Raw genomic sequence first — 25,104 nt, forward strand, 5'->3', positions numbered from 1 at the left:
GGCTGGGCGATACGGCCTTTTATTAATATCTCGATATATTTAGGCCATGTCACGATACACGATATATGTCTCGATATTTTGCCTTAGCCTTGAATGAACACTTGATGCATATAATCACAGTAGTATGATGATTCTATGTGTCTATATTAAAACATTCTTTTTCATACTGCATTAATATATGCTACATGCAGAGAGGGAAATCACAACTAAGTCAATTTATAAAAATTGTATTCATTAAACAGTTATTAAGCAGTGGCACAAGCAGAAAGTGCAAGACTGTCAGAGAAATTATAAAACAAGCTATAAGTGCACTTTTGTGAATGATGTCACTAAGGTGACATTTAATTTAAAGTGTACTTTTTGTACAGAACGCCACTATAATAGTTAAAAACAAATAAAGTGCACTTTTGTGCATGATGTCACACAATATATTTCAATAACTGTCAAATAAAAATGAGCTGCATAATAGGTTCCTGCGGACGTTACCACCTCCTGTTTTTGACTTTTTTTTTTTTTCTCATACTGTTTTAATCTGGAAATAGTTGCTTTGGCATTTTGTTGGTGTGGCACCGAACGGAGCTGTTGACATGCAGAGTTTCAAGCATACTTCTTTCTCTAGCGGGTGACTTTTCAAATAATGCTACACATTAGCAGTAATGCTACTTTTTGCAGCACCGCTTTTGCCGCAAAAATGTTGAACATATTCCCGCTTGAAGCCAAACCACCGCCGGACGATGGATCCTGTGCTGTTTTTCTTGGTAATTAATTCTTCCTCCATTTGTTACCAGGTTTGCACTTTCTCTCTCTCGTATTACCACTCGCACTTAACAGTTAGCATCACAGCTATATTACCATGTCTGCTCCGTGGGAGGTGCGCTTGTTTATGTCTCTGTGAGAAGGAGAGACACGAAAGAGTGGGAAACGCATGTAGTGTAATGCCCGCAGCTAAAAGCAACTGCGTGAGATCGTATACTCGAATATCACGATATAGCCATTTTCTATATCGCACAGAGACAAACCCGCAATATATCGCCCAGCCCTACTTCCATTTAAGGTTTTAAGGTACACACGGAGTAAGGCAAGTCAAAGATCCTCTTGAGTGCATTACCATGAGGAAGTGCTCCGCCCCTTTGGCCTCTCGGCAACTGTTGATTGCCTAATGGAGACGGCGAAGTGGGGGAGGACGAGTTTAAAGGGAGGTAGGGAGGACAGTGAGTCAAGGAACACGACTTACATTGACTATGCCTCATATAATAATTATCTCATAAGTAGTCTGATGGATCAGACACAACGACAGCTTTGTGGCTCGTCACCGATCCTCCCACCCGACTCGACCTCCTCACCCCATTCTTCCGCACGGAAGAACTAACTCATTGTGTATTTCCCAGAACTGCAACATTAGCTGCCATTACCGTGGCAGAACACAGTGTTGGGTGTCTCATACAACACTCAAATTAATTAATTAGTCCTTTTTTTGGGGGCCAGTAAAGCATGACATGCGTTACAAGATGATGGCGCCCTAGATATCTGGTTGAGGGGGAAGAGAGATCTAAAGTTTGTCAGACGACTCCCTGCTACTTCAGTGAAGGAGACAAAAAGGCACACCGAGTTCCCGCCTGGAAACCTTTTGTCACCCTGTGTCGTCCCTGTAATCTATCATAGATGCTGTTCCAGGATGGAGAACACAGCCTAGGTGGGCTGACGTGAGGGCTCACACTTGATGTGTCATTTTTAGATTTCTTCTCGTTGGGCTCACGGCAAGACAGGTGTGGCCCTTGCGTAACTTTGAGGGTGAACATGTTTTTTGGTTTTTTTTTGGGAGGTGGGTGCTTATTGAATATTTGACAGAAGGGAAATGTGATTGGAGAGGGCGCAGAACCTCCATTAAGCTGCCATCATAAAAGATGGAGTGGTTCTTAAGACAGCCCCATCACTAACTAATCACCCACAGCCAGCATCAAAGAGAAGAGCCTTGGACTGAATCGTGATAGGGCTTCACTCTGTTTTGAAAATCTTTTCACTTTCTCCGTCTATTCTTTTTAACTTCATTTTCTCTTACTTCCTTTTCGATCTGCTACTCTCTTGCCCTTATTTTTTTGCACTTTTTCAGTGTGTCCCTAGTTTCCTTATTTTGCCTTTGTCCTCTTTAAAGAGAAACTCCATTACCCAATGCATGTTACCTATTCTAGTACTCAGAACATATCTGCTTTTTGCTGGTCACTAATCGGTCAAGCACGTTGATCAGTGCAACAGTTGCGGATGCACGGCTAAACTTCAGGAAAAACACTGCAGACCCTGCCCCCCTCTACATCAACGGCGAGGAGGTGGAGAGAGTCAGCTCCTTCAAGTTCCTCCGCACCCTCATATCTGCTGACCTCTCCTGGACCCAAAATAAAACTGTGGTCATCCGGAAGGCCCAGCGGAGACTTCACTTCCTGAGGGTGCTGAGGAAGAACAGACTGGAGAAACAGCTGATGGCGACCTTCTATCGCTCGGCTGTCGAGAGCCTGCTGATGTACTGCAAAACAGGGTGGTACGCCAGCTGCACTGAAGCAGACAAACAGGCGATTCAGAGGGTCATAAAGTTTGCACAAAAAATCATCGGGTGGCTGCCCCCTGCACTCCCTGAAGGATTTTCATAACTCCCGTTGCCTCAAGAAAGCAAAAAACATAACCAAAGATAGCACACACCCTGGCTTCCACCTGTTCGACCTGCTACCTTCGGGCAGATGCTACAGGTGCATCAGAGCCAGAACAAACAGGCTCAGCGACAGCTTCTTTCCCAGAGCTGTCACCATGTTGAACTCTAACTTATAATTATAATAATAATTCACCATTATACAATATCCTACCCTAATACCGATTCAGAGGGTCATAAAGTTTGCACAAAAGCCGAGAGCCTGCTGATGTACTGCAAAACAGTGTGGTACGCCAGCTGCACTGAAGCAGACAAACAGGCGATTCAGAGGGTCATAAAGTTTGCACAAAAAATCATCAGGTGGCTGACCCCTGCCCTCCCTGAAGGATTTACATAACTCCCGTTGCCTCAAGAAAGCAAAAAACAACACCAAAGACTGGCTTCCACCTGTTCCACCTGCTACCATCGGGCAGGCGCTCCAGGTGCATCAGAGCCAGAACAAACAGGCTCAGAGACAGCATCTTTCCCAGAGCTGTCACCATGTTGAACTCTAACTTATAATAATAATAATAATTCACACCTATACAATATCCTACTCTAATACCGATTCAGAGGGTCATAAGTTTGCACAAAAGCCGAGAGCCTGCCAATGTACTGCAAAACAGGGTGGTACGCCAGCTGCACTGAAGCAGACAAACAGGCGATTCAGAGGGTCATAAAGTTTGCACAAAAAATCATCGGGTGGCTGCCCCCTGCCGTCCCTGAAGCATTTACATAACTCCCGTTGCCTCAAGAAAGCAAAAAACATCAGCAAAGACAGCACACACCCTGGTTTCCACCTGTTCGACCTGCAACCACCGGGCAGGCGCTACAGGTGCATCAGAGCCAGAACAAACAGGCTCAGAGACAGCTTCTTTCCCAGAGCTGTCACCATGTTGAACTCTAACTTATAATAATAATAATAATTCACCCCTATACAATATCCTATCCTAATACCGATTTAGAGGGTCATAAAGTTTGCACAAAAGCCGAGAGCCTGCTGATATATTGCAAAACAGGGTGGTACGCCAGCTGCACTGAAGCAGACAAACAGGCGATTCAGAGGGTCATAAAGTTTGCACAAAAAATCATTGGGTGGCTGCCCCCTGCCGTCCCTGAAGCATTTACATAACTCCCGTTGCCTCGAGAAGGTGATTGGCTGCAAACTCCCACCCCTCCAGGACCTGTTCTCCTCCAGGACCAGGAGGCGTGTGGGTCGGATCACAGCTGACTCTTCTCACCCCGGACACAAACTATTCTACCCGCTCCCCTCAGGCAGGAGACTACGGTCCATCCAGACCCACACCTCCCGCCACCGGAACAGTTTTTTCCCCTCGGCCATCAGGCACATGAACAATAACAATATCTGATTGCTCAGTTACAGTTCATGTTATTCTATTCTGTGTCATGCGTTTCATGTTGCACGTTTGCGGCAAGTAAAATTCCGAGATTTGAACCCGTTCTCAAACAATGGCAATAAAACCTCTTCTGATTCTGATTCTGATGAGCCTTGCGCGTACTAGGTAGGTAGGTAGGTCTTTATAGTCATTGCACATGTACAACACAACTTTGTTTTCAGCACAAACCTGTTCAAGATCAGACAAACAAACAGGTTACAGAACAGGAACGCTGATGGGTCGCCACAAGACGCCCCTTAAAAGATGAGAAAAAAGTCAATGCTGGGGGAGGATGAGTAAACAAATACAATCTAGACTGGACTTTTAAGGGGGCCCAATCTACAGCATACTTGTTACTCTCGGGGTCTACTAGCCGCTCAGGCAAATTATATGGTCTAAAAATGCATTTTCCCATCAATCACATGACATCATCGCGCCAAATGTGTGCTCTTTCAGTCAATTAGTGCACATACTGTATATACAGCCTGGCCCTGGCCACATTTTTTTTATTGTAATTTTGAAGATTTTATCTGAAAGTGCAAGAACTATTTCTGTTCAAAATTGTTAGAAATGTCACATGTTAAATGTTTAAATATTAACTGTCAGTTTACTGTACTGTGCCGACTGTACTGCTATAAGAGCACGTGTTTTCTATTGTTTCATTAAAAATAAAACGGCAAAGTCCATTTAGCTGTCATCCGTTTTAATGATGACACAAAATTATGTCAAAGCCATGATTTTTTTTTCATGCCTTGAAATAAGAAATTATTACTTTAAAGTAGTAGTTTTATACTTGTGAGTGTTGATGACAAAGCTTTGCAACAGTTGATATTCTAGTTTCAGGCATTTTTTACTCAATATAGGTCATAGCATCTCAGCAACAAGCTGTAATATTTTACTGAGATTGTTTAGGACCAAAACTCTTAAAACAAGTAAAACACTATAACATAAAATCTGCTTAGTGAGAAAACTATCTTATTAGACACAAAATAAGCACATCTCACCCTTATTTGAGATATTTAATCTTCCTTAAGGGGGAACATTATCACAATTTCAAAAGGGTTAAAAACAATAAAAATGAGTTCCCAGTGGCTTGTTGTATTTTTTGAAGTTTTTTTCAAAATTTTACCGGTCCGGAATATCCCTAAAAAAAGCTTTAAAGTGCCTTTTTTTCGCTCTCTGCAAAGACACTGTTCATTTCCCTGTGACGTCATACAGTGCTGCCAATGTAAACAAACAATGGCGAATAGCACAGCAAGATATAGCGACATTAGCTCGGATTCAGACTCGGATTTTAGCGGTTTAAGGGATTTAACAGATTACGCATGTTTTGAAACAAATGGTTGGAGTATGAAAGTACTGAAGAAGAAACTGAAGCTATTGAGTGAATAGCTATTGACGCTATTCATAGCCATAGCATGGCCGAATAGCTGCGTTAGCATCGAAATGTGCGGACCAAACGATCAGGACTTTTGCATCTTGTGACGCTGGAGCAACTTAAACCCGTCGATTGGTAAGTGTTTTTTTCGCATTAAATGTGGGTGGAAGGAAACGTAATATAGTTGCAAATGCATCTGCAGGTTATCCATACATCTCTGTGCCATGTATGCTTTAGCACCGCCGGTAAATAGCATGATAGCGTCGATTAGCGTAGTATGTTAGCATCGAATAGCTGGTAGTCAACATCAACAAAACTCACCTTTGTGATTTCGTTGACTTTATCGTTGCAAATGCATCTGCAGGTTATCCGTACATCTCTGTGCCATGTCTGCTTTAGCACTGCCGGTAAATAGCATGTTAGCATAGCATGTTAGCATCGATTAGCTGGCAGTCAACCTCAACAAAACTCACCTTTGTGATTTCGTTGACTTTATCATTGCAAATGCATCTGCAGGTTATCCATACATCTCTATGCCATGTCTGCTTTAGCACCGCCGGTATATAGCATGATAGCGTCATCTAGCGTAGCATGTTAGCATCAATTAGCTGGCAGTCACGCCGCGACCAAATATGTCTGATTAGCACATAAGTCAACATCAACAAAACTCACCTTTGTGATTTTGTTGACTTTATCGTTGCAAATGCATCTGCAGGTTATCCATACATCTCTGTGCCATGTCTGCTTTAGCACCGCCGGTAAATAGCATGTTAGCATCAATTAGCGTAGCATGTTAGCATCGATTAGCTGGCAGTCAACATCAACAAAACTCTCCTTTGTGATTTCGTTGACTTTATCGTTGCAAACACATCTGCAGGTTATTCATACATCTCTGTGCCATGTCTGCTTTAGCACCGCCAGTAAATAGCATGATAGCGTCATTTAGCGTAGCATGTTAGCATCAATTAGCTGGCAGTCACGCCGCGACCAAATATGTCTGATTAGTACATAAGTCAACATCAACAAAACTCACCTTTGTGATTTCGTTGACTTTATCGTTGCAAATGCATCTGCAGGTTATCCATACATCTCTGTGCCATGTCTGCAGACACTCCGGCACATTCAATGGGGGTCTGGCGGCAGATTTCTTGCCACTTTCGCATCTTCGGGCCAGTGGTGCAACTTGAATCCCTCCCTGTTAGTGTTGTTACACCCTCCGACAACACACCGACGAGGCATGATGTCTCCAAGGTTCCAAAAAATAGTCGAAAAAACGGAAAATAACAGAGCTGAGACCCGGTGTTTGTAATGTGTTGAAAGTGAAAATGGCGGCTGTATTACCTCGTTGACGTAACATTCTGACGTCATCGCCAAAAGAGCCATAAACAGAAAGGCGTTTAATTCGCCAAAATTCACCCATTTAGAGTTCGGAAATCGGTTAAAAAAATATATGGTCTTTTTTCTGCACCATCAAGGTATATATTGACGCTTACATAGGTCTGGTGATAATGTTCCCCTTTAAATAAAATTGTGAACATACAGGACAACTTGTCTTTTTTTTTGTAAGTAAGCAAACAAAGGCTCCTAGTTAGTCTTCTGACAAATGCAGTAACATATTATATCATTTTACATTCTTTTATTTATTTTCAGTTTTTGCAGTGTAGACCTTGCACTCTGCAATGGAAACGCGATGGTACCAGATATTGGGAAGAATCCATTCTTCCTGCTTAATGGCATAATGTGGTGGAAATTCTAAACTTACCTTTGACATATCATTCTATTTGTATTTTTTTGCTCGTGCACCCTATTGTTGATACATCAACACATTTGTATATTGCTTCACATTTGAAGACCAAGGGATGGTATTTCCAGAATGTATTGGATTTTATTAATGGCATGAATGAAAACTTGATTATCCTATCAGGAAGGCAGAGCCCAGGGAGCCGCTGATGAATGATGAGCTGTCATCAGCCCTTACTTGTGCCATCAGTATACCTCATCTCTTCTTGGGTAGTAGCTTAAACACGAAAGATTGTCTGATGAGAGAAGGTAGGGTCTGACATCCTAAAGTATGCAGATTTCCATGCATTCCTGTCATTATTCCACGAGTAAAACTGAAAGTTGTGTTACAATTAATATGGCCACACTCAGCTGAACACTGGTTTGTAACATGTTCCTCTTCTTCAGCAGAAAAAGGAAAAAACACAATGACATTACGCATCTTATTTGCCTGCAGTGATTACAACTGTATGATATCAGAGCAGCCATTGTGATTGTGTGCTGTGATGAGAGTAACACAAAACATACAGTGATGTAGTGCTGCCCCGATACCAATATTTTGGTACTGGTACCGGCACTAAAGTTATTGCGATACTTTTTGGTGCTTTTCGATACTTTTCTCAAAATGAAGGTCTTCTTCTTCTTCTTTTTCTTCTTCTTCTTCTTCTTCTTCTTCTTCTTCTTCTTCCTGTTGTTGTTGTTCTTCTTCCTGTTATTGTTGTTGTTCTTCTTCTTGTTCTTCCTTTTCTTGTTGTTCTTCTTGTTGTTCTTTGTCTTCTTTTTCATCTTGTTCTTTTTCTTCTTGTTCTTCTTTTCTTCTTCTTCTTTCTCTTCTTCTTGTTCTTCTTTTTCTTCTTGTTCTTTTTGTTCATCCTATTGTTGTTGTTGTTGTTGTTCTTCTTCTTCTTCTTTTTCTTCTTCTTCCTCCTGTTGTTGTTGTTCTTCTTCTTCTTCCTTTTCTTGTTGTTCTTGTTCTTGTTCTTCTTCTTTTTCTTCTTGTTCTTGTTCTTTTCTTCTTCTTTCTCTTCTTCTTGTTCTTCTTTTTCTTCTTGTTATTCTTGTTCTTCCTATTGTTGTTGTTGTTCTTCTTCTTCTTGTTCTTCCTGTTGTTGTTCTTCTTCTTCTTTTTCTTCTTCTTCTTGTTCTTGTTCTTTTTCTTCTTCTTGTTCTTGTTCTTCTTGCTCTTTTTTTCTTCTTCTTTTTCTTCTTCTTCTTCTTTTTCTTCTTGTTCTCCCTATTGTTGTTGTTCTTATTATTATTCTTGCTCTTGTTCTTGTTATTCTTGATCTTGTTCTTCTTCTTGCTCTTGTTCTTGTTTTTCTTCTTGTTGTTCTTATTGTCGTTCTTCTTGTTCTTGTTTGTCTCCTTGTTCTTGATCTTCTTCTGTTTGTTCTTGTTCTTCTCCTTTTCCTAGTCCTTGTTCTCCAACTCCTACTCCTCCGCGCTCTACCTTCCACATTTTTCATCCGATTCAAACAGTTTCAACTTCAAGTGTTCAGCATATTCCGGAATATGCCATATTCCCAGGCCATTTTCCTATTTAAATTGAATTAGCATTTCACCATTTCCACATTTGTCAACCTATTCATACCACTCCACCTTCAACATATTCCACCATTCTGGAAATTCAAACTACTCATTTTCAAGTACAAACAAATTCCAGTATTTTCCAGAATTCCTGATTTTCCAAAGCACTTTTTCCAACCTTTTTTTCTGGCGACTACTCTTCCCACATTTGTCAACCCTCTTCAACCGTTCCACCGTCAAAATGTTCCTCTTAATTAGGAAAGAAAAAACATAGTTGTTTTTTGAACTGGAACAATTCCCGGTTTTCCCGAAATCCCAGGAATTCCTTAATACCATTTCTCAATTCAACATGTTACTACTTCAACATTTCTCGACCGATGTGAACATTTTTGAACGCCACCCACTTCAACCCATTCAGATCATTATTTTTTTTTTTTCCAACATTTTCCCCAAAAATTCAAGTTTTTCCCGAAATTTCCAATTCTTTCTGAAATTCCCATTGAAATCGCTGGGACATTACTCAAAGTTCCACAACTTCCACATTTTCCATCTGATTCAAACCGTTCCAACTTCTAAATATTCAACCTGTGCAGGGATTGTGCTCTACTAAAAAAAATCCCGGATCTCCCATAACTCTTTTTTTTTTTTTTTTGGGGGGGGGGCACTTTATCCATTCAAAATTAATTGGCCATTTTTCAAACTTCCAAAATTCCCATATCCTTCAAACCATTCCACCATTAACAAATTCCACCATCCTGGAATTTCAAATGACCCTTTTTCCAAGTTAAAAAAAAAAATCCAGATATCCCCGAAATTACTACTTCAACATTTCTTGCCCGATTTAAACAATTCCAACACCAACCAATTCAGGTCATTCAGGGCATTCATGCTCCTAATATATTTTTTTTAAAATCCACTTTTAGCTAAAATTCCCAAATTTCCAGGAAGTTCCCTTTGAAATGAATGGGACATTTTTCCAAGTTGCACAACTCCCACATATTTCCTTCAACCATTCCAACATTAACACATTCCACTCATCCTGGACATTCAAACCAACACATTCCCAAGTTCCAAACCAAATTCCGTTTTTCCTGGAAATTCAATCTCTTTGACATTCAAACCATTCCAACAGTCAAACCATTTCAGCGTTTAAACCATTTCAAAATTCAAACCATTTTTACATTCATCCTACATTCCATTAACATTTCAGTTCTGTGTCAGCTCTTCAACATTCAAACAATTCCAACATTCAACCTAGTCTTACATTCATACTACATTCTGTCAGCATTTCACTTCAACTTCAGCATTGGAACCTTCACACGCAATTCCTTCAGGAAGTGCCTCTTCTAGTTATTATTTGCTTTTTGTAGTTGTAGTTTGTGGTGGGGGGCATGGCCTGCGGCTCTGCAGCGAAGCGGGGTGTGCCATCTACGCACCTGTCGCTGATTATGAAGCCGGTCCTGGCACACGCCGCTTCGCTGCAGGCCCGCAGACCACGCCCACCCTCCACGTCGTTATCTTTATTGTATTGTAAACAGTCTCTCCGTAACGTGCACTACATTTCAATGAGTGGTTACGTATGGATCCAAACCCCCTTTTCCTGCTCATCCGCCTGCTCCTGTATGTTCCAATTTAGTACCAACGGGAGGCTTCGAACATTTCTACTTGAGTGTTTGTCAGGAAGTGTGTTAGTCGTCGTAATTACAGCTGGAGGCTACCACCAACACGGAGAGAGGCGAAGCAGCCGTTTCTGACACGTAGCCCACCGCGCTCATCATCTGGAAATTAATACTGCAAATAAAGCCAGCACAAACACACACTCACGCACGCGCACACACACAAACACACCCACACACACACACATGCAAATGCAAATGCAGTAGCACATGCGCAGAAAGTGAGTGTAATTTGGATAAGTGGAAGAGCTCGCATCCGTTTGCTCCCTGCAAGGGGGAGGAAGGGAAGAGAGAGTGCTTGACTCCCTGTCACACTGCTAGAGAGAATTCTAATTAGGTTTATTTTTTATTGCCGAGGTGAAAGCGCAGAGGAGCGAGGAAAGGGGGGCGAGATGCAGCGAGCAGAGCACTCTGAAAAATCAGCGTTTTTTTTTATACTTTATCCCAGCCATGTGCTGCACTCTGACCTCGACCTTTCCTCATATCAATTCTCTTGGCATCTCCGCGGTGGCTCCAACACAATTTCAGTGTCAACTTCGGTCCCTTAGAATCCCCTCAATATTCCATCTTTCGTATTCAGGCGATGCACCCAAAACTGTGGAGAGTACAGACTTTTCAGTTTGCAACACCTTTTTTTTAGGGTTAGAGGCTTCAAACAATTGAAGTATATGGTCTAACTCCAAGCACAGTTTATTTTGAAGATGCATTAAAGAGGAACTGCACTTTTTTGGGAATTTTGCCTATCATTCACAATCACTATGAGAGACAAGAACGCACATTTTTTTTTCTTTTAAATATGATTTAAAAAAAGATGTCTTTAATGGGAGTCACCGTTGTTGCCTTCAAAGCCCTCTAAAAAAACTTCAAAACCTTCCAACGTTTTGTATATACACTGTAAGTATGTATATATATATATATATATATATATATATATATATACTTACAGTGTATGTATATAGGAGGCTTCACAGTGGCAGAGGGGTTAGTGCGTCTGCCTCACAATACGAAGTTCCTGCAGTCCTGGGTTCAAATCCAGGCTCGGGATCTTTCTGTGTGGAGTTTGCATGTTCTCCCCGTGAATGCGTGGGTTCCCTCCGGGTACTCCGGCTTCCTCCCACTTCCAAAGACATGCACCTGGGGATAGGTTGATTGGCAACACTAAATTGGCCCTAGTGTGTGAATGTGAGTGTGAATGTTGTCTGTCTATCTGTGTTGGCCCTGCGATGAGGTGGCGACTTGTCCAGGGTGTACCCCGCCTTCCGCCCGATTGTAGCTGAGATAGGCGCCAGCGCCCCCCCGCCACCCCAAAAGGGAATAAGCGGTAGAAAATGGATGGATATATATATATATATATATATATATATATATATATATATATATATATATATTAGGGGTGTAACGGTACACAAGAATTTCGTTTCGGTACGTACCTCGTTTGAGGTCACGGTTCGGTTCATTTTCGGTACAGTAAGAAAACAACAAAATATACATTTTTGGGTTATTTATTTACCAAATTTGTAAACAATGGCTTTATCCTTTTAACATTGGGAACTCTGTAATAATTCTGCCCACGTTAATCCACATTAAACTGCCTCAAGTTGTTGCTTTGATTAAATAAATTGACAAAACCTTTCTTCTACATATAAAAAGTGCAACATTAAACAGTTTCAAGTCAACTCATCATGCTTAATTTATTACAGCATTTATTATGTAAATGTTATATTTTTGTCAACATGTGATAGCAGGGACCCTTGGTTTAAGCATTAGATACCTTTTTTTTTACCTGCACCCTGCCTCCCGCTATCGCCTGCATATTGTGATTACAAATAAACCATCGTCGTCTCACACAACTTGTTCTTGACATCTACAAAGCAATTAGATACCGGCTGCCACCTACTGATATGGACGAGTATTACACGGTTACTCTGCCGAGCTCTCGACAACACCGACACTCAACTACGGCAGGTTATTTGCAAATTATAATTACTGGTTTGCAAAAAATATTTTTAACCCAAATAGGTGAATCTGCATTATTTCCCACACCAGACTCTATCTCACGGTATACTAATGATTGAAATACACTAATCTAAAATATGTCATGAAATTCTTAACATTTATCAACCATATGTTTTTGTTATCATTTTATGTATTGTTATTGTTATTCTTATAGAACAGGGGTCGGAAACCTTTACCACTCACAGAGCCATTTTGACCCGTTTTACAAAATAAAGAAAACAATGGGCGCCACAGAACTCTTTTGAAATTTAAAATTAAATAACAATGCATTCAGAGTATTTTTTATTTTTTTGCTTTGTGCTATGTATAAACCAGGGGTCTCAGACACGCGGCCCGCACCGTAATATGAACATTTAATGTTAGTGCGGGCTGCGAGTTTTATATGAGTGCCGCTTGACAGCATCAAACTAGCCAACCCTCCCAATTTTTTCGGGAGACTCCCGAATTTCAGAGCAACTATTCTTTCAAATGTCTACTGATTTTCATCCAAGTCCAATAATAAGGGCGTGCTATGATGGCACTGCCTTTAGCGCCCTCTACCACCAATACAAACAGCTTGCCAGCCCAGTCACATGTTGTATGTGGCTTCAGCAGACACACGCAAGTGACTGCAAGGCATACTTGATCAACAGTCATACAGGTCACACTGAGGGTGCCGGTTTAAACAACTTTAACACTCTTACTAATATGCGTCACACTGTGAATCCACACCAAACAAGAGTGACAAACACATTTCGGGAGAACATCCGCACTGTAACCCAACATAAACACAACAGAACAAATACCCAGAATCCCATGCATCCCTAACTATTCTGGGCTACATCATACAACGCCGCTACCACCAAACAAATGAAGGAAGACTTAATTCCCAATAAAAACAGCAGGGTTTCCATCATCTGGCAGTGGTTCGGCTTCAAGTGGGAATATGTTGAACAGACAACCGTAATTTGTCAAGTGTGGGGGGAAAAAGCGTTGCTATAAAAAGTGGCATTACTGCTAATACGTAGCATCATTTTTAAAGTCACTCGCTAAAGAATGAAGAGAATTTCATAACCTTAGTAACATACCACTTAGTTAAGGACAAATACTATTTAATTTCCTATTATGCAGCTCAATTGTATTTAACACTTAAAATGTATCTGACAATCTCGCACTTTATGTTTTGGAAATGACATGAATGTTTGTGCCATTGTTTAATAATTTTAATAAATACACTTTTGGTCAATTGACTTAGTTGTGATTTCCCTCTCTGCATGAAATGAATGCAGTATGAAGAAGAATGTTTTAATTTATACACATAGAATCATCATACTGCTGTGATTATATGCATCAAGACTTCATTCAAGGCCAAGGCAAAATATCGTAATATATATCGTATATCGCGATATGGCCTAAAAATATCGAGATATTAAAAAAAGGCAATATTGCCCAGCCCTAATTTGTACCATGAACCGATTAACGTGGACCCCGATTTAAACAAGTTGAAAAACGTATTGGGGTGTTACCATTTAGTGGTCAATTGTACGGAATATGTACTGTACTGTGCAATCTACTAATAAATGTCTCAATCAATTCTTATTACTATAGTTATTTCGTTAGTTATATTTGTAATTAGTGATCCTAATAAGTATTTAGCAAGATTAGATACAACTTAATGTTGTCTTCGGCTTAATTTCCTCCTCAGATCGTGACTTCAGCATCCAGGTGAGCACGGAGCGACGGTCCTTCACGGCCGGTGAGCCGCTGGAACTCCGCTGTGCCATCGAGGCGCAGAACGTCCCCGAGCGCTTCTTCTCGGTGTCGTGGGTCTTCAGCAGCTCACCGGTGGCCGTGGTGGGCCCCGGCGCCGTGCCCGTCCTGGGCCCCGACTACGTGGCCCGCGAAGCCGCCGGCCACATGACGGTGCGCAAGGAGAGCGTCAACGTGCACCTGCTCAAGCTGCAGCACCTGCGCACCGAAGACGCCGGCAAATACATCTGTCGCGTGACGGAGCGGGAAAAGACGCCCACGGGAGACTTTATCGACCGCAGCAAGAGGTCCCGCAATGTTCAGATCACGGTGCAGCCGCTCAGTGAGTAATAAGCCACTGGCTCAGTTGTCCTGTCCTTACTTGTCAATTACACTAAGAGTGATGAGCTATTCATAAGAGCAATTTTATCCTCATATATCAGTGCTATTGAATGACCATCCCACTCACCTTGCACACCATTGTTAGCTGTGAGTAAGTACAGATCACATAATGCTGCTCTTTCTCCTAATGTGTTTTCCTTTGGAGTGGATTGCTAAGGAACTGTAATGTAGAATTATTGCAAGAGAGGCAGCGGGTGGGATGGGGGGGGGAGTAAGAAAGCTGCAAAATGTAGACTCACAAAGGCTGAACTAACTGCCATGAAATAAGGCTACAAAGAAATAAAAAAGGGATCATCTCTGCAGGGTCCTCCAAGAGGTTTCCCTTATGCTGGATGATGGGATTCTCCCCAGAGGGTCCTTTAAGGATGCTTGGCTGGGTCAGTCAGGCTTGAAACTGATCAGTGCAAATCTACAGTCGTGGTCAAAAGTTTACATACGCTTGGAAAGAACATAATGTCACGGCTGTCTTGAGTTTCCAATCATTTCTACAACTCTTATTTTTTTGTGATAGAGTGATTGGAATAAAATAGTATAAAATACTACACGGTCTAGCTCCATCCTATCTTGCCGATTGTATTGTACCATATGTCCCGGCAAGAAATCTGCGTTCAAAGGACTCCGGCTTATTAGTGATTCCCAAAGCCCAAAAAAAGTCTGCGGGCTATAGAGCGTTTTCCGTTCGAGCTCCAGTACTCTGGAATGCCCTCCCGGTAACAGTTCGAGATGCCACCTCAGTAGAAGCATTTAAGTCTCACCTTAAAACTCATTTGTATACTCTAGCCTTTAAATAGACTCCCTTTTTAGACCAGTTGATCTGCCGTTTCTTTTCTTTTTCTTCTATGTCCCACTCTCACTTGTGGAGGGGGTCCGGTCCGATCCGATCCGGTGGCCGTGTACTGCTTGCCTGTGTATCGGCTGGGGACATCTCTGCGCTGCTGATCCGCCTCCGCTTGGGATGGTTTCCTGCTGGTTCCGCTGTGAACGGGACTCTCGCTGCTGTGTTGGATCCGCTTTGGACTGGACTCTCGCGACTGTGTTGGATCCATTATGGATTGAACTTTCACAGTATCATGTTGGACCCGCTCGACATCCATTGCTTTCCTCCTCTCCAAGGTTCTCATAGTCATCATTGTCACCGACGTCCCACTGGGTGTGAGTTTTCCTTGCCCTTATGTGGGCCTACCGAGGATGTCGTAGTGGTTTGTGCAGCCCTTTGAGACACTAGTGATTTAGGGCTATATAAGTAAACATTGATTGATTGATTGGAGCACATGCTTGTTGGTCACAAAAAACATTCATGAAGTTTGGTTCTTTTATTGAGCTACTGAAAATGTGACCACATCTGCTGGGTCAAAAGTATACATACAGCAATGTTAATATTTGGTTACATGTCCCTTGGCAAGTTTCACTGCAATAAGGCGCTTTTGGTAGCCATCCACAAGCTTCTGGCAAGTTTCTGCTTGAATTTTTGACCACTCCTCTTGACAAAATTGGTGCAGTTGTAAATGTAAATGGGTTGTACGTGTATAGCGCTTTTCTACCTTCAAGGTACTCAAAGCGCTTTGACACTACTTCCACATTTACCCATTCACACACACATTCACACACTGATGGAGGGAGCTGCCATGCAAGGCGCCAACCAACAGTTCAGCTTTGACAAGGACTTGTTTCTTCTGCATTGTCCACATGTTTAAGTCAAGACTTTGGGAAGGCCATTCTAAAACCTTCCAAATTCTTCAGGACAACTTAAAATCATCAGCCCGGAGGTTGGGTCTTGGGTGCAGTTGGGGTGCAGTTAAGTGTTCCAACAGGACAATGGCAAGGCAAGGCAAGGCAACTTTATTTATATAGCACGTTCACAACAATTTTTAAATTGGACCAAAGTGCTTTACAGGTTAAAAAGCATAGAACAAAAACAAACAAAGAACATAAACAATGACTGAGCTAAACAAGATAGTGCAAAAGCAATACGGTAAAACGGTTCAAATAAAAAGTCCATCCATTTTCTACCGCTTATTCCCTTTTGGGGTCGCGGGGGGGCGCTGGCGCCTATCTCAGCTACAATCGGGCGGAAGGCAGGGTACACCCTGGACAAGTCGCCACCTCATCGCAGGGCCAACACAGATAGACAAACAACATTCACACTCAAGTCAAATTGCAAAATAAAAATACTGAAAGAATAAAAGACATAATGAAAAAAAAGCGAAGGGGGGAGGAATGGTGACCTAGTGGGTGGACTTAGCTCAGGTTAAAGGCTAGTGAGAAGAGGTCAGTATTAGGAAGGGTTTTGAAGACCCCCCAGGCTCTGGGCTGACCTAATGTGGAGGGGAAGGCTGTTCCAGATCTTAGGAGCGGCAACGGAGAAGGATCTCTCCCCTGTGGTGACCCCATCACACGTCAAAAGTGGTAAAGCAGGGGCGCCCACACTTTTTCTGCAGGCGAGCTACTTTTCAATAGACCAAGTGGAAGGGATCTACCTCGTTCATATGTATAATTTATGTTTATTCATTTATGAAAGATACATTTTTGTGAACAAGTTAAATGTGTTTAATGATAATACAAGCATGTTTATTTAAACGGGGGATAGCAGGTCCATACTATGTTTCATACTTGATCATTTTGCGATATTGCCATATTTTTGCTAAAAGGATTTAGTAGAGAACATCGACGATAAAGTTCGCAACTTTTGGTCGCTAATAGAAAAGCCTTGCCTGTACCGAAAGTAGCAGACGATGTGCGCGTGACGTCACCGGTGTTAGGGCTCCTCACATCCTCACATTGTTTATAATGTGAGCCACCAGCAGTGAGAGCAATTCGGGCCGAGAAAGCGACAATTTCCCCATTAATTTGAGCGAGGATGAAAGATTCGGGGATGAGGATATTGATAATGAAGGACTAGAAAAATAAATAAATAAATAAAAATAAATACAAAGCGACGTCTCCGGGCGGCGGCAGTGTGAGCGTTTCAGATGTAATTAGACACATTTACTAGGATAATTCTGGAAGATCCCTTATCTGCTTATTGTTTTAATAGTGTTTTAGTGAGATTGTAAAGACATACCTCAAAGTCGGATGGCTGCGGTGAACACGCCAGTGTCTCAGAGAGAAGCTGAGGAGCCAAGTTCACAGCTGTCTTTTTTGACAGCTACTGCAGGAGGACGCATATTCCACTCAAGTCTCTGAAAAGAGCTGACTTAATATCACAATTTTCCCATCCAAAAACATGCTGGTTGACGTACAGCATGGGTGTCAAACTCTGGCCCGCGAGCCAAATTTGGCCCGCCGTGTAATTTAATTTGGCCCTTGAGGCAATATCTAATTAACATTACAGCTGGCCCGCCGTAATTACACAGCAGCGGTGCCGCTGTAACCAGCGGCGCCGCTAGGGATTTTGGGCCCCATGAAAAGAATCTTTACATAGCCCGCAACACATAATTTCATATAATTTCATCATCATTAGGGGCCTCTCTGGGCCCCCCTCCATCATGGGCCCCTAAAATCTGTCTCCTTAACCCCCCCTTTTTGGCGCCCCTGGCTGTAACATTTCTCACACTTGCCAATCCTCCCGAAATTCAGTGCCTCTCCCGAAAATCTCCCGGGGCAAGCAAGCATTCTCCCGATTTTCACCCGGTAACAATATTGAGGGCGTGCCTTAAAGGCACTGCCTTTAGCATTCTCTACAACCTGTCGTCACGTCCGCATTTCCTCCATACAAACAGCGTGCAGGCCCACTTGCATAATATATGCGGCTTTTACACACACATAAGTGAATGCAAGCCATACTTGGTCAACAGCCATACAGGTCACACTGAGGTTGGCCGTATAAACAACTTTAACACTGTTACAAATACGCGCCACACTGTGAACTCACACCAAACAAGAATGACAAACACATTTCGGGAGAACATCTGCACTCTAACATAACATAAACACAACAGAACAAATACCCAGAATCCCTTTCAGCACTAACTATTTCGGGACGCTACAATATATTTTGATATTTACCTCAGACGGCTGCAAAAAGAAGAGGCATTAAATTTGTATTTAAATTGTATTTGATATCCCATTTATATTTTTTAATTATTATGATTATATTTTGAAACTCAATTTTGCATGTCACTATAAAGTTACTGTATATAAGCCTTGCTTGTTCAATGTTCAATGCAAAACTTGTTTGGGTCCCTATTAAAATGTTAATTTGTTCAACCTTGGCCTGCAGCTTTGTTCAGTTTTAAATTTTGGCCCACTTTGTATTTGAGTTTGACACTCCTGACGTAGAGAAACATGTTCGCTTGCCCGCACTGTGTTAAAGCTTCACAACAAACAAAGAAACACCGGCTGTGTCTCGGTTGCTAAAGGCAGCTGCAATACACCACTTCCTACCAACAGCATTCTTCTTTATAGTCTCCATTATTAATTGAACAAATTGCAAAAGATTCATCAACACAGAGGTCCAAATTACTGTGTAATCATGCGATGAAAAGAGACGACTTTTAGCCGTAAGTGGTGGTGAGCTAATATGTCCCCTCCAACCAATAACGTCACAAACACACATCATTATACGCGTCATCATTCCGCGACGTTTTCACCAAGAAACTCCACAGGAGATTTAAAATTTTAATTTAGTAAACTAAAAAGGCCGTATTGGCATGTGTTGTAATGTTAATATTTCATCATTGATATATAAACTATCAGACTGCGTGGTCGGTAGTAGTGGGTTTCAGTAGGCCTTTAAGGTTTTAGAATTGCCTTCCCAAAGTCCGGACTTAAACGTGTGGACAATGTTGAAGAAACAAATCAATGTCAGAAAACTAACACATATTGCTGAACTGCACCAATTTTATCATGAGGACTGGTCAAAAATTCAAACAGAAGTTTGCCAGAAGCCTGTGGATGGCTACCAAAAGCACCTTATTGCAGTGAAACTTGCCAAGGGACATGTGACCAAATATTAACATTGCTGTATGTATACTTTTGACCCAGCAGATGTGCTCACATTTTCAGTTGACCCATAATAAATTCATAAAAGAACCAAACTTCATGAATGTTTTTTTTGTGACCAACAAATATGTGCTCTAATCATCCATCCATCCATCCATCTTTTTCCGCTTATCCGAGGTCGGGTCGCGGGGGCAACAACCTAAGCAGGGAAACCCAGACTTCCCTTTCCCCAGCCACTTTGTCTAGCTCTTCCCGGGGGATCCCGAGGCGTTCCCAGGCCAGCCGGGAGACATAGTCTTTGCAACGTGTCCTGGGTCTTCCCCGTGGCCTCCTACCGGTTGGACGTGCCCTAAACACCTCCCTAGGGAGGCGTTCGGGTGGCATCCTGACCAGATGCCTGAACCACCTCATCTGGCCCCTCTCGATGTGAAGGAGCGGCGGCTCCACTTTGAGTTCCTCCCGGATGGCAGAGCTTCTCACCCTATCTCTAAGGGAGAGCCCCGCCACCCGGCGGAGGAAACTCATTTCGGCCGCTTGTACCCGTGATCTTATCCTTTCGGTCATGACCCAAAGCTCATGACCATAGGTGAGGACGGGAACGTAGATCGACCGGTAAATTGAGAGCTTTGCCTTCCGGCTCAGCTCCTTCTTCACCACAACGGATCGGTACAACGTCCGCATTACTGAAGACGCCGCACCGATCCGCCTGTCAATCTCACGATCCACTCTTCTCTCACTCGTGAACAAGACTCCTAAGTACTTGAACTCCTCCACTTGGGGCAGTGTCTCTTCCCCAACCCGGAGATGGCATTCCACCCTTTTCCGTGCGAGAACCATGGACTCGGACTTGGAGGTGCTGATTCTCATTCCGGTCGCTATACACTCGGCTGCAAACCGATCCAGTAAGAGCTGAAGATCCCGGTCAGATGAAGCCATCAGGACCACATCATCTGCAAAAAGCAGAGACCTAATCCTGCGGTCACCAGACCGGAACCCCTCAACGCATTGACTGCGCCTACAAATTCTGTCCATAAAAGTTATGAACAGAATCGGTGACAAAGGACAGCCTTGGCGGAGTCCAACCCTCACTGGAAATGTGTTCGACTTACTGCCGGCAATGCGGACCAAGCTCTGGCACTGATCATACAGGGAGCGGACTGCCACAATAAGACAGTCCGGTACCCCATACTCTCTGAGCACTCCCCACAGGACTTCCCGAGGGACACGGTGGAATGCCTTCTCCAAGTCCACAAAGCACATGTAGACTGGTTGGGCAAACTCCCATGCACCCTCAAGAACCCTGCCGAGAGTAAAGAGCTGGTCCACGGTTCCACATCACAAAAAAACAAGAGTTGTACAAATCATTAGAAACTCAAGACAGCCATGACATTATGTTCTTTACAAGGGTATGTAAACTTTTGACCACGACTGTATCTTCAAATCTTGTGTTGTTGGTGGCAGTTGGGTGATTTGCTTCATTCCCTCCTCCCTTTTGACTACCAAGTCTCTCTGGACCGGAAGAGAGTGTGTAGCCATCTGCTACCAGTGTTAAAAAAAAAACAAAAAACATGGTAACCACAATGTAGCGTTTCCTTTCAAGCGGCTAATGCCAGCCAGCCTACCATGACCTTGATGCACCGCTTGCTAAATGAGCCCAAAACAATGGCCCCAAGCCAGTGGAGGTCTCCAGAGAAACTCTCTTTATGGAAGGGGTTGTTGCAACAAAAGACCCTAATGCCTTATAAAGGATGTTTATGGTTTTTACACAGGTTAATTATAGTCGTGGTTATTGAAGGGTAACCTGGAAATAGAGCTAGTGCAGAGGTAGCACTTTTTCCATGCCCAGAAAGAGCAGACTCAAAGGGGTCCTTTTACGCAAAATGTACTTTTCTTACCTGTTTGTACTTTTTGATGTATTTGAAATTTGAAATCAAACCATGGAGGCATGGTGGATATATTTATAAAACAACAATAAAACAAGCCGTTTGGAATTTGAGACTATTGTGACATATTTTGCTTTACTTATATCAGCAGATATCTCCATACATGGAATCATTTTACTTAATGAACTTTGTGCAGGTCTACCATTTTAGTCCAAAGTCGTAGTCAGTAAGTTCCTTATTTTTCCTCTATCCTCTTGTTGTGGGGCAGACTGGCTTGTTCATGCACATGCATGCCAAAATCCTCCGCCGTTAACATTTCTAATAAAAAGTCGCATACTGTTCCAAATTGCCGGAAGATTAGACTCTATATCAGGGGTAGGGAACCTCTGGCTCTAGAGCCAGATGCGGCTCTTTTGATTACTGCATCTGGCTCTCAGATAAACCTTAGCTGACATTACTTAACACGATAAGTAGTGAATAATTCTGCTGTTAATCACAGTGTTAAAAATAATGTTCAGAATATAAAACATTCTCATGCATTTTAATCCATCCATCCGTGTTCTACCACACCTGTTCAACAAGTATTGTATTTATTACTGGTTTTGCTTCAAAATAACAATGTTATTAAAAATAATGTGAGACTTAACATAGTCTAAAAATGTCGGTCTACCTTAAAAATGCACGTATTTAGTTGTATTCAGTGTTGAAAAATATATTATATGGCATTAACAAAAATACATTTAAAATATTTGGCTTTCGTGGCTCTCTCAGCCAAAAAGGTTCCCGACCCCTGCTCTATATGGAAGCGCTAAAACTATAACATGTCTGACGGTGTGGAAACACTGTCAATTCGGCTTGGCCTGGAGGATGACTTTGGCACGTAAATGAGTCTGCCCATAAAATGGCGCATTCTGAAGAAAAAGTGACTGGAAACTAAATGATGTAAAATTTTACCAAATGAAAAAGTTTTAAATGAAAAAGTAAAGTTTTCACGGAGCAGTACTGTTTGTGTCGCCACACGATGTTGAGTTGCATCAGACTTGGGTTTCCACAGTAAGGTGTGCAGGCAGGTTAACAATAGCTAATTACAGGTCTTGTATTATACAAACCCCGTTTCCATATAAGTTGGGAATTTGTGTTGGATGTAAATATAAACGGAATACAATGATTTGCAAATCCTTTTCAACCCATATTCAGTTGAATGCACTACAAAGACAAGATATGTGATTTTCAAACTCATAAACTTTGTTGTTTTTTTAAATAATAATTAATAATAATTAACTTGGAATTTCATGGCTGCCACATGTGCCAAAGTAGTTGGGAAAGGGCATGTTCACCACTGTGTTACATCACCTTTTCTTTTAACAACACTCAATAAACGTTTTGGAACTGAGGAAACTAATTGTTGAAGCTTTGAAAGTGGAATTATTTCCCATTCTTGTTTTTATGTAGAGCTTAAGTTGTTCAACAGTCCGGGGTCTCCGCTGTCATATTTTACGCTTCATAATGCGCCAAGCATTTTCGATGGGAGATAGGTTTGGACTGCAGGCGGGCCAGGAAAGTACCCGCACTCTTTTTTTTTACAAAGCCACGCTGTTGTAACATGTGCTGAATGTGGCTTGGCATTGTCTTGCTGAAATAAGCAGGGGCGTCCATAAAAAAGACGGTGCTTAGATGGCAGCATATGTTGTTCCAAAACCTGTATGTACCTTTCAGCGTTAATGATGCCTTTACAGATGTGTAAGTCACCCATGCCTTGGGCACTAATGCACCCCCATGCCATCACAGATGCTGGCTTTTGAACTTTGTGTCGAAAACAGTCTGGATGGTTCGCTTCCCCTTTTGTCCGGATGACACAATGTCGAATATTTCCAAAATCAATTTGAAATGTGGACTCGTCAGACCACAGAACACTTTTACACTTTGCATCAGTCCATCTTAGATGATCTCGGGGCCAGAGAAGCCGGCTGCGTTTCTGGATGTTGTTGATAAATGGCTTTGGCTTTGCATAGTAGAGCTTTAACTTGCACTTACAGATGTAGCAACAAACTGTATTTTGTGACAGTGGTTTTCTGAAGTGTTCCTGAGCCCATGTGTTGATATCCTTTAAAGATTGATGTCGGTTTTTGATAAAGTGCCGTCTGAGGGATCGAAGGTCATGGTCATTCAATATTGGTTTCCGGCCATGCCGCTTACGTGGAGGGATTTCTCCAGATTCTCTGAATCGTTTGATGATATTGTGGACCGTAGATGTTGAACTCCCTAAATTTCTTGCAATTGCACTTTGAAAAACGTTGTTCTTAAACTGTTTGACTATTTGCTCACGCAGTTGTGAACAAAGGAGTGTACCTCGCCCCATCCTTTCTTTTGAAAGACTGAGCATTTTTTGGGAAGCCGTTTTTATACCCAATCATGGCACCCACCTGTTCCCAATTAGCCTGCACACCTGTGGGATGTTCCAAATAAGTGTTTGATGAACATTCCTTAACTTTATCAGTATTTATTGCCACCTTTCCCAACTTCTTTGTCACGTGTTGCTGGCATCAAATATGTTGTCTTTGGAGCATATTAAATTACGAGTGTCTCAAAGGGCCACACAAGCCACAACGACATCCTCGGCTTGGATCCCTCATCAGGACAAGAAAAACCTCAACCCGATGGAATGACAATGAGAAACCTTCGAGGGGACCGCAGATGTGGGGGACCACCCCCCTTTACAATAGACACACAGAAACGAACACTGAACTGCACTGCTTGGTGGAAATTAACAAGCCTAAAATACTGTTTAGGGCAAAAGTCAAGATAGGCGAGTTAAGATAATGTGAGGTTTCAGCTTTCTTAGGAGAATATCCCTGTGTGTGTGTGTGTGTGTGTGTGTGTGTGTGTGTGTGTGTGTGCGTGTGTGTGCGCGCGCGTGTGTGTGTTTGTGTTTGTGTGTGTTAGTGTTGTATTTCGTATTTCTGCTCTTCCTGAGACATCAACAAGGAAAGTACCTTCCATATGACGACTGGTGAACAAGTTAGGACCCAAATCATGGTCCTAATACGGAAAACCATTGCATTTAATAGAGAATTTTTCATTTCCACCTCTGGGGGTGAAATCTATCAACATTAGGGTGGTCCCAAAAAGGAGGGATTTTTAAATTGACTGTGTGTCTGTTTTAAATGTGCTCCCCCTCTGGTCAACATATGAAATAACAAGTGTGTGTAAAACATTGAAATGTACCCTCTTTGGCCAACATGTGTAATAATAAGTGTGTGTGAGACATTTAAATGTGCCCCTTTTTGGCCAAAATAAATTAAACAAATAAAATAAATCTAAAACATGCACCTGGGGATAGGTTGATTGGCAACACTAAATTGGCCCTAGTGTGTGAGTGTGAATGTTGTCTGTCTATCTGTGTTGGCCCTGCGATGAGGTGGCAACTTGTCCAGGGTGTACACCGCCTTCCGCCTGAATGCAGCTGAGATAGGCTCAGCACCCCCCGCGACCCGAACGGGACAATCGGTATAAAATGGATGGATGTATATAAAGACATACTGTAATAACTTGAAGTAAATAATGAAGATTAAAAACCAATTACAAACAAAACATTAAAAAAAATTTAAAAAAAAAAACTAAAATCAGTCTTTTCCTCACAGTGTGTCGACATTTTTCTTATAAAATTAGGAACAATTTCTCATATTTCTGTTTCTTTGAT

At 42.1% G+C, this 25,104-nt stretch overlaps 1 protein-coding gene across 2 annotated transcripts in view; it reads left to right on the forward strand.

Annotated features, from left to right (window-relative positions):
• The window catches only part of igsf3 (immunoglobulin superfamily, member 3), a 370,516-nt gene that overhangs the window by 213,912 nt on the left and 131,500 nt on the right, over nt 1–25,104 (forward strand). For both annotated transcript variants that reach the window (XM_061879134.1, XM_061879135.1), the window contains exon 4: nt 14,135–14,521. In XM_061879134.1, coding sequence (XP_061735118.1) covers nt 14,135–14,521 — 387 coding nt within the window. The remainder of the gene's footprint in view (nt 1–14,134; nt 14,522–25,104) is intronic.

The sequence above is a fragment of the Nerophis ophidion genome, linkage group LG19 (genome assembly GCF_033978795.1).
Source record: "Nerophis ophidion isolate RoL-2023_Sa linkage group LG19, RoL_Noph_v1.0, whole genome shotgun sequence".
NCBI lineage: Eukaryota > Metazoa > Chordata > Actinopteri > Syngnathiformes > Syngnathidae > Nerophis > Nerophis ophidion.